The sequence below is a fragment of the Ascaphus truei genome, chromosome 6 (assembly GCF_040206685.1).
Source record: "Ascaphus truei isolate aAscTru1 chromosome 6, aAscTru1.hap1, whole genome shotgun sequence".
Classification (NCBI taxonomy): Eukaryota; Metazoa; Chordata; class Amphibia; order Anura; family Ascaphidae; genus Ascaphus; species Ascaphus truei.
Genome location: NC_134488.1, coordinates 133041531 through 133052298, shown reverse-complemented (window position 1 = coordinate 133052298; position 10768 = coordinate 133041531). Strand labels below are relative to the sequence as shown.

At 47.3% G+C, this 10768-nt stretch overlaps 1 protein-coding gene across 1 annotated transcript in view; it reads right to left on the bottom strand.

The window, feature by feature from the left end:
* Positions 1-775: 775 nt before the first annotated feature.
* Positions 776-10768, bottom strand: part of LOC142497932 (heat shock cognate 71 kDa protein-like) — a 23282-nt gene continuing 13289 nt past the window's right edge. The window contains exons 2-9 of the mRNA XM_075606396.1: positions 10204-10413; positions 9724-9929; positions 9151-9303; positions 8120-8675; positions 7582-7784; positions 6791-6989; positions 3239-3471; positions 776-2796 (exon numbers count right to left, since the gene is read on the bottom strand). Of these exons, the coding sequence (XP_075462511.1) occupies positions 2608-2796; positions 3239-3471; positions 6791-6989; positions 7582-7784; positions 8120-8675; positions 9151-9303; positions 9724-9929; positions 10204-10408 (1944 nt within the window). The 5' untranslated portion in view covers positions 10409-10413 and the 3' untranslated portion in view covers positions 776-2607. The remainder of the gene's footprint in view (positions 2797-3238; positions 3472-6790; positions 6990-7581; positions 7785-8119; positions 8676-9150; positions 9304-9723; positions 9930-10203; positions 10414-10768) is intronic.

Genomic DNA, 10768 nt, shown 5'->3' with positions numbered 1-10768 from the left:
AGGGCCCCATCATGTAGTGACTACGTCATGGGATATGGTTCTCCAGGGTCTCATCATGTAGTAGCTACGACATGGCATAATGTTCTCCAGGGCCCATCATGTAGTGGCTGTGACATGGGATATGGTTCTCCAGGGCCCCATCATGTAGTGGCTGTGACATGAGACATGGTTCTCCAGGGCCCCATCATGTAGTGGCTGTGACATGAGACATGGTTCTCCAGGGCCCCATCATGTAGTGGCTGTGACATGAGACATGGTTCTCCAGGGCCCCATCATGTAGTGGCTGTGACATGAGTCATGGTTCTCCAGGGCCCCATCATGTAGTGGCTGTGACATGAGACATGGTTCTCCAGGGCCCCATCATGTAGTGGCTACATGATTGGTTTTCAGTTCATTTTTCTAGGTGCGATCAGGTTCTGCGCTCCTATGGATCTGGCTAGAGCAGGAAGAGAAGAACCGAAGAGGACATGCCTTCATCCGGTCACGTGATCTGAGGAGTAGTTACATGATCACAGTGTACCGGAGGAGCTGTGGCACTCTCGTGTCCATCGCTATAATGATATCTAAAGAAACCCCAGAGAGAGATACAGAGAGCTCTGTTTACTGAAATGGGTAATAACAATGTGCTGTGATGCTGCCTTTCCCCTTCTGGGAAAGAGTCCAGCTCCATTCTAATAAGTGAAGGTAATGTCACAACATTATAACTGTTCCAACTTCTGGGAACTCAACCTGCTTTCCCCACTTCTACACGCAAAGAGACTGTAGCAGCCAGCGGCAGGTTTGTATAGACGTGTTTTTATTACTACAAGATGGTTATATTGGCACGCGGGCTGCACATCTGCTGATAGAAGCCTCATACAAAAACACACAAGTGTTCTACCTGCATGTAAAGCAAAACAAAGGTTCCCCTCTGGGTCCCCTCTGGCAAGAAAGAGGTTAACTCCTTATCTACTGGAGCCTGCAATGCATGAGATAGCCATGCCGTGTGTTTCAGCAGTGGGGGTTTGCGGAGTACTATTTGGGATCACACTGAAGGGTTATATGTATGGCACTTTGGGGTTCGTATATCAACGCAGGAGAGCCTGTCATGGGACGGCAACCTCATTTCTTTATTTCCGTCGTTAACCTGGAAGACACCTTTAAACATGGAAGACGCATTGTATTAGGAGTGGCCAACTCAGTCCTCAAGGGCCACCAACAGGTCAGGTGAAGCAGGGATATCCTTAAAACCTGACCTGTTGGTGGCCCTTGAGGACTGGAGTTGGCCACCCCTGCATTAGATGGTTTGGGCTCCCTGTGCTCGCACCTTTGTCACTATCGGCTGGGTACTGTGACAACGAGGTGCTCGGGCTCCTTGCTCTGGGTCTCATAGTGTACTGTACATGCTGCCTGTGTGCTGCTATAAGAGTCGCATCTCCCCACGGGGGTTGCACGTGAAAGTAAGGTACATGGGCTGCGTGCACACTGGACGGGGAACAGGATCATACACATCCTGCACATATCAGCTGAGCTGAGAAAGGTGTTGTAGATCAGTGCACACATGGAACCCCTCCAGGCACCTCTTCCCCACGCACGCCACCCAGTGGCTGCAAAGTACTGAACTGAACACAGGGAATATCTAAATAACCAGCTTGTAAATACACTGCAAGTCGAGTAACAACTCTGCCAAGTGTCTACTCCCAACAAGAAACCTCTGAAGCTCGAAGCAGCGGAGAACCGGAGAACCGGAGAACCTGAGCCCCACACACAGTGCAGATGGAATTACAGGGCACAGTGCAGCCTGAACAGGGAGCCCAGACATCTCATTCCGATCACAGCTTCAGGAGTCACAGAATAGGTCCCACAGGGATCTCAGGTGCATAAAGCAGCATTCCTGGTTAGACTTAAAAAAGCAACAGGTTTGAATCAGGTGGTCTTATGAAATGAAACACGTTCATTTCAGCTCTGGGGACCCCCAGCTTCCCGAGATATTTACGTCGGAAGCGGGTGCTGGTAGCAGCTGCGGCTGGGCTAAATGGGGCTGACATAATGACGGCTTAAATGCCTCACTTCCTGTGGGCCAATAGAAAGCTGTCCCATAATCCCTTGCAACTTCCTATTGACATAGGACATTTAAACAGAGCAGAGATACTGGCCACACTTGTTGAGGTAAGTATCTCGGGAAGGGGGGGGTCCCCGGAGCTGAACTCAACGCTGTTCAGCTCAGGAGACCCCCTGCTTCAAACCTAGGTTAAAAAAAAGACATGTAGCGCTGCTATAATTCTCACATACAGAGAGACAAGTGCTGGAAGCTCCTGAGCAGAGTACAGAGGTAGCGCAAGTATGTTATCCTAATACACAGCAAAAGGTGTTGAGTGTCACTTGGCCGGGCACACACTGGGCTTTGGCACTTCTTATTAAGTGAATGGTTCTGGGGGACACAGAGCAGGGGCATGGGGAGTTTATTTTATAGCCTCATGTGTGTATGAAGCTAACAGTACAGAGCAGGAATTGGGTGATACTTTTCCCATTGATGGTTAGTGGTAACCCAACTCCTGCACCATCCCTAGGTGATTAGATAGGAAGGGAGGTGTTATATGCTGTGCAGCCTGCTTTCTATGGGACACATTAGTCCACTTCTTCAATGGTGGGTCCAGAAGAGCCACCAGCTGTGCTGCCCCCTGCCCCGGGGAACCCCCCAGGCATCCCCCCGGGCATGCCGGCCCCTCCAGCACCCTGGTACAGCTTGGTGATGATGGGGTTACACAGGTTCTGCAGCTCCTTCTGCTGGTGCTCATACTCCTCCTTCTCTGCCATCTGGTGGGACGGGATGGAGAGGGAGGAGACAACGGGAGACAGGAGGACAGGAGCGAAGAAAGATTGGAAATGACAAAAGGAACAGAGCGATTGTATGGAAAAAAATATGGATGGGAGGAGACAAAGGGGAGGAAGGAAGAAGAAAGAGGCGTATTAACTATATGTAATGGAGACCAAGGTCACCTTCAGCAAGCTAACAGCATGGCCCTGTCTGACCTTTAAACCCTTCAGTGCCAAAGTTGGCTTAATCCACTCAATGACAGAAAAGACATGTTTGTGGGACAGTAGGAGTTAATGGGCTTCTTCCTTATGTTGCTAGTCTGAACAAGCATTTAAAGGGTTAATGCACCATCCCCCTCCTCTTCCATTTAACCGCTCACTGACAGAAGGGCTTGCAAATAATTTCTTTGTACTGAAGAGGGCGCGACCGCTGGTGCCTCACCTGGTTTCTGTCCAGCCAGGAGATTATTTCGTTGCACTTGTCCAGGATCTTCTGCTTGTCCTCAGGGCTGATCTTGTCCTTCAGCTTTTCGTCCTCGGCTGTGCTCTTCATGTTGAAGGCCAGAGACTCCAGCGAGTTCTTGGCCGTGACCTTCTCCCTCTGGACGTCGTCCTCAGATTTGTACCTGTCGGCCTCCTGTACCATGCGCTCGATCTCTTCTTTGCTCAGGCGTCCTGAAAAGGAGTTAATGAGGAAGAGATGAATAACTGTATGGTAAAAAAATGGTAGACATCAAACAGCACTCCAAATACATCAATAAGAGTGTACTGTATGTGGGAAATGGTGCAACGGGAGCAATAAAGGGAACCCTCTTTCCCTTAAACAAAAATAAGGGACGTTCCCAGCCAGCAGTAAAAAATGTATATCAAAAAGAGAAATACAAGAATACGTCAAAATAGATTTCTACCAGTATCAATAAAGTGACTCAATCAATGCAACAGGGACAGTACAAGGAGCTTTCAAATGAGCTATTCATCCCAAGGGAAGTACAAAGGACCTCGGGCATCCCTTAAGGTTGGAGGAAAGGAGATTTCACCAACAAGAAAGGAAAGGGTTCTTTACAGTAAGGGCAGTTACAGTGTGGAATTCATTACCCATGGAGACTGTGATGGCAGATACAATAGATATCTTCAAAAAAAGGTTGGACATCTTTTTAGAAAGGAAAGGTATACAGGGATATACAAAATAAGTATACATGGGAAGGAGTAATTTGATTGCCAATAATAAATGCATTTCAATTAGGAGAGACAGGCTAAATTAGATTTATTTACATTAGAAAGGAGGCGTCTAAGAGGGGATACAATAAATAAGTATACATGGGAAGGATGTTGATCCAGGGAGAAATCTGATTGCCAATTCTTGGAGTCAGGAAGGAATGCATTTTTCCCTTTATGAGATAACATTACATGATATTTCACTGGGGTTCTTTGTTTGCCTTCCTCTGGATCAATATACTATAAGTACGGATATAGAATAAAGTATCTGTCGTCAAAATTTAGCATAGGTTGAACTTGATGGACGTACGTATTTTTTCAACCAGTATATACCAGTATATAACTGTGTAACTATGTAACTGTGTAACATGTATGTATGCACAATATCAAAACAGAAACGCAGAGATGAGCAGGGGTAGCATAAACATTGAAAACACATCAAATAGAAATGTTTGCAACGTTTCGAGTAGAATAACCCCAGACCTGTTCTCACGTGTGAGGCCACACGTGGTACTTCCCTTACTAAACTCTCCCCAATGTTAAAAAAGCAGCAGTAGATGGTCCACCCAGCCACTCTACTGCTGCCTTTTGAATATTGACGACTTCAGAGAGTTTAGTAAGGGAAGTACCACGTGTGGCCTCACACGTGGGAACGGGCCCGTAGAAGGGAGTTATTCTGCCCCGAAACGTTGCTCCCCTTGTTTTCTCTCTTCCCCTTTTATTCCCCTTTATTTTACAGTTGTACAGCCGCTTGGATACTTTCTACGTTTGGACCTAACGGGTGACTATCACCTATGGATAGTATAAGTATCCATTGCTGCATTATTTGATATATAGGAATATTATTTTTGTGGTCCATTTACCATTGTTTCTCCTTTAGCATGATATATTGGTTTGTTCCTTTGTATCTTTGCATTGAATCTGTGTTGCTTTATCTCTATTTGACGTGTTTTCACTGTTTTTGCTACTCCTGCTCACGCCTGTATTTCGGTGTTTATATTGTGCACATACGCACGTTGTATTGATTCATTCACTTTATTGATACTAGTTAAAATCTATTTCGTATTCGTGTATTTCTCTTTTTGATATACATTTGGTGAGTGCTGGGAGCGTCCCGGGTTTATGTTTTACCGTACTGTACAATGTGTGAGGGTGGCAAACCATGTGGATGGGAGTTTTAGGGAGTTATTCATTTAGCTACTGTATGAATGGGCCAATCAGGGCACTGTCACATAGAAATGCTGATTGACTTCTCTAGGAGTTTCCATACTGTATGATAGTCCAAAAATCGCCACTTTTGCTATTAAATAAATTAGTGTGAATAATCACAGTATCAGCCTACCCAATTCCCTTTCCCCCACTCTTCCCCCTTTCTGAACGGCATTGTTCCATTTTATCAGCACAGGTCCTTTGCATATCTCGGAGCCGTCTCTGGCTCTCTGCATCTCTTGGAACCGTCTCTGTCTCTCTGCATCTTGTGGAGCTGTCTCTGGCTTTCTGCATCTTGTGGAGCGGTCCCTGGCTCTCGGCATCTCTTGGAACCGTCTCTGGCTCTCTGTATCTCTTGGAACCATTTCTGTCTCTCTGCATGTCTTGTAATCGTCTCTGGCTGTCTGCATCCTGTGGCTCAGTCTCTGGCTCTCTGCATCTTGTGGATCGGTCCCTGGCTCTCTGCATGTCTTGGAACCGTCTCTGGCTCTCTGCATGTCTTGGAACCGTCTCTGGCTCTCTGCATCTTGTGGAACCATTTCTGGCTCTCTGCAAGTCTTGGAACGTCTCTGGCTCTCTGCATCCTGTGGCACAGTCTCTGGCTCTCTGCATCCTGTGGCACAGTCTCTGGCTCTCTGCATCCTGTGGCACAGTCTCTGGCTCTCTGCATCTTATGGAACCATTTCTGGCTCTCTGCATCTCTTGGAACCGTCTCTGTCTCTCTGCATCTTGTGGAGCTGTCTCTGGCTTTCTGCATCTTGTGGAGCGGTCCCTGGCTCTCGGCATCTCTTGGAACTGTCTCTGGCTCTCTATATCCCTTGGAACCATTTCTGTCTCTCTGCATGTCTTGTAATCGTCTCTGGCTCTCTGCATCCTGTGGCACAGTCACTGGCTCTCTGCATCTTGTGGATCGGTCCCTGGCTCTCTGCATGTCTTGGAACGTCTCTGGCTCTCTGCATCCTGTGGCACAGTCTCTGGCTCTTTGCATCCTGTGGCACAGTCTCTGGCTCTCTGCATCTCTTGGAACGTCTCTGGCTCTCTGCATCCTGTGGCACAGTCTCTGGCTCTCTGCATGCTGTGGCACAGTCTCTGGCTCTCTGCATGCTGTGGCACAGTCTCTGGCTCTCTGCATCTCTTGGAACGTCTCTGGCTCTCTGCATCCTGTGGCACAGTCTCTGGCTCTCTGCATGCTGTGGCACAGTCTCTGGCTCTATGCATCTCTTGGAACGTCTCTGGCTCTCTGTATCTTGCAGAACTGTCTCTGGCTCTCTGCATCTTGCGGAACTGTCTCTGGCTCTCTGCATCTTGTGGAACTGTCTCTGGCTCTCTGCATCTTGCGGAACTGTCTCTGGCTCTCTGCATCTCCTGCAGCCTACTCTGGCTCTCTGAATCTCGTGGAGCCATCTCTGGATCTCTGTACCTCTAGGAGCATTTTCAAGCTAGCTGCATTTCTAACAGCTGTCTCTGGATTTCCCTACCCCCAATACGAGTCATACCCATCAGCTATCATTTGCCACAATCACTATCCACCCAACACCTCTCTTTATGATTCTTCCTCCTCCTCACTCACCCTTGTCATTGGTGATAGTGATCTTATTCTCTTTCCCGGTGCTCTTATCCACAGCTGATACATTCATGATTCCATTGGCATCAATGTCAAAGGTCACTTCGATTTGGGGGACACCGCGGGGAGCAGGAGGGATGCCTGTCAGCTCAAACTTCCCCAGCAGATTGTTGTCCTTGGTCATTGCTCTCTCACCCTCGAACACCTGCAAAAAAATCCATGTCACATTGGGGAGAGGAACCAGACATAACAAATGGATGTAGGGAGTAAAAAAACAATCTTCAGCCTGCTGCAGAATTATTCGCCAGATGAAACACAATTTGACCATCTGCCGATGAATTCGAGGCTGCTTTGTAGTTAACCCCCTTTCAATTGGGCCACCCTGGAAATGAAAGGGTTTATTGCAAAGCAACAGCTTTTCCTTGTATTTCATTAACAACGTATAATAATATGCTACTGTGCGCTTAAAATAATTACTTAGGATCTGTGTCAAGAGGGTGGTGGTCATTCTCAAATGAAATTAATAAGAGTGGTGGTCATTCTCAAATGAAATTAATATGGGCGGTGGCCAGTCTTAAATTAAATTAATAGAAACATTTTCAGTTGCTTTGTTATCTTTCTGAGAAGATATCTCAACTGCTCCAGTGCCTCACTTTACCGAGGGGGTCACAACCCACCCTAACATCACCGCACAGTGACCGGCCTTGATGGTAACATTGTAACAGACTTTATGCATTGGTTTGGTTTTTCTTCTATAATTAGCACAATTGCTGCCCCATTGTTTGATCCCTCGGTACCTGTATGAGGACCCCCGGCTGATTGTCAGAGTAGGTGGTAAAGGTCTGGGTCTGCTTTGTGGGGATTGTGGTGTTGCGTTTAATGAGCACGGTCATGACTCCTCCAGCCGTCTCTATGCCGAGAGACAGTGGGGTGACATCCAGCAGCAGTAGGTCCTGCACATTCTCAGATTTATCTCCAGACAGGATTGCAGCCTGGACAGCTGAAAATAAATATTATTGTGTGGGATGAGCTGACTCTATAATACAGAAGGCATTAAAAGGACTATTCATATTTTATCTCTACGAACATGAGTATAGTGGGCATTACAAAATGAACAACGACACATTCAGTAATACCTTATCTACCCAAACCCTAACCTGACTTAATTCCTGTACATTGCAAACGGTATCCCATCTTATTCCTTCTCCATACCACTACAGATCCCTTCCCTGTTCTTCCTACCATGCACGGTTGAGATCTTGGTATTGTACACTCTGCTCCCTGTCAAGTCTTATTCCTTATACGTCTATGTTATTCTTTTATACACTCATGTACCTGCCCCATAAGCCACAGCCTCGTCTGGGTTGATGCTCTTGTTCAGTTCTCTCCCATTGAAGAAGTCCTGGAGGAGCTTCTGGATCTTGGGAATGCGTGTGGACCCTCCGACTAGAACAATATCGTGGACCTGGGCCTTGTCCATCTTGGCATCCCGTAGGGATTTCTCCACAGGCTCCAGAGTCCCACGGAAAAGGTCTGCGTTGAGCTCCTCGAAGCGAGCGCGGGTGAGCGAGGTGTAGAAGTCAATGCCCTCATAGAGGGAGTCAATTTCAATGCTGGCCTGGGTGCTGGAGGACAGGGTACGCTTGGCACGTTCACAGGCGGTGCGTAGTCGCCGTATAGCACGCTTGTTCTCCGTGATGTCTTTCTTGTGCTTGCGCTTGAACTCCCCCACAAAGTGGTTGACCATGCGGTTGTCAAAGTCCTCTCCACCCAGGTGGGTGTCACCAGCCGTGGACTTTACCTCAAAAATACCGTCCTCGATGGTAAGGATGGACACGTCAAAGGTGCCTCCTCCCAGGTCAAAAATCAGAACATTTCTCTCACACCCCACCTACAGTATGTGATAGTGGTAAAAAGAGAGGGACAACAGATTAGCTTTATACATATTGGGAATCAGCACTCCCCTCCATACTGTTCCTTCAGTATATCCATGATAAAGCACATTCACGTCTCAGACAGGTCCCCAAACCTGCGTACCCCATAATCACACAGCATACAATGCTTCCACTACAGGCAGGGATCACCCAGAATCATTACTATATGCCAGGGGTGGACAACTCCAGTCCTCAAGGGCCACCAACAGGTAACGTACTCAGGATATCTCTGCTTAAGCACAGGTGGCTCAATCAATGGTTCAGTCTTCGATTGAGCCACCTGTACTGAAGCAGGTATATCCTGAAAACCATCCAGAACTCACACCTTTGTATGTTTGTCGTAAAGCTCCCTGCTATATGTATAACTGTGCCTGTACTTTTACTCTAACTCTACCACTCCTCCCTCTTTCTCTTTGGCCCTCTGGATGTTACCTTCTTGTCCAGCCCATAGGCTATGGCAGCTGCAGTTGGCTCATTGATGATGCGCAGCACATTGAGTCCAGAGATGGTTCCAGCATCTTTGGTCGCCTGCCGTTGGGAGTCATTGAAGTATGCCGGAACCGTGACAACTGCGTTGTTGATGGTCTGGTATAATGGGGAGAAATGACATATTAAAACAGTGGAATAATGTGAGAGGAGCACATTATACGTAGCATCCACAACTCCAGTGCTTCCCAAACATTGCATTGTTGGGCTTCACTTTATTGTCGATCACAGACCATACGAGCGATGGGGACACCACAGGGTGTGGAAAAGAGCTGTCTCAGTTGAATTTAAGGGGGGCTTCATTGTCAAACAATGAAGTCCTCAGCTTACAGAAACATTTAGAAACAGCCCGTTACCATTCTGAGTTAAGCTTTTCCCATCTCAGAAATTATTGTCATGTATCATCCATATAATAAATTCTATTTGTTGCCATTTTCACTTAGATAAGCTCATGTTCATGTCCCCTCTGAGAATCCCTCTTCCCCGTCGCAGCCTCTACTCCCCTGTGCCCCATCTCACCTTTCCCAGGTAGGCTTCGGATATCTCCTTCATCTTTGTAAGGACCATGGACGATACCTCCTCTGGGTAGAAAGACTTTGTCTCTCCCTTGTACTCAACCTGAACCTTTGGGCGTCCCCCATCATTAATGACAGTAAAAGGCCAGTGCTTCATGTCTGACTGTACCACCAGATCATCAAAGCGTCGACCAATCAGTCGCTTTGCATCTGCGTTCGGAAGATATCATGAGATAGCGTATCATGGGATGAAGGTGCCCAGGGGTTTCATAGAGTAACACAACTTCTAGGCAAGGCACTGTATATTAGAGCAGCAATGTAGTGAAAGCATTCATTATTGTCTCCCTTTCATTAATTTTAAGTAATTACCAGAAGTGCATAAATAAGCGAATAAGAAATCAAGCACTGGATTGAAATCTTGTGTGGAATGGAGCTGCCCATTCTCTGCACACGCCAGATGAGATCCTGTGGGTCCCATACTCACCAAACACTGTGTTGGTTGGGTTCATAGCCACTTGGTTCTTGGCTGCATCTCCAATGAGTCTCTCGGTGTCAGTGAAGGCCACATAGCTGGGGGTGGTGCGGTTCCCCTGGTCATTGGCAATAATCTCCACCTTCCCATGCTGGAAGACGCCCACACAGGAGTATGTGGTGCCAAGGTCAATGCCAACTGCTGGGCCTTTAGACATGGTGCCTCTTGGAGGGGGGAAAAGATCAAACGTAAATACTCAACCCAACTCTTTACTGCAACACATTAGTAGTTACTTTTGTACCATTCATTTACCTTTTCCCCTTTTTTGTTGTAATGCTCGGCAGTGGATGGCTGTTTGGGGCCAGAATCCCCTTCTCGGTCAGAATGATATACTTTTATATCTCAGGTAGTGAAAGGGTGGGGGAGGGCAGTTTTTGGTTGGTGGTTTCGGTTGCTGGTGCTTCCCGACCCTTAACTCGGCACTCGTGCCCCCCCCCAGTTAGTTCTCATTCTGCTATCCCAGCCCAGGCACCGCCTAACCCAAACACACCAGTGTAACCCATTCACTGCCAGCAGG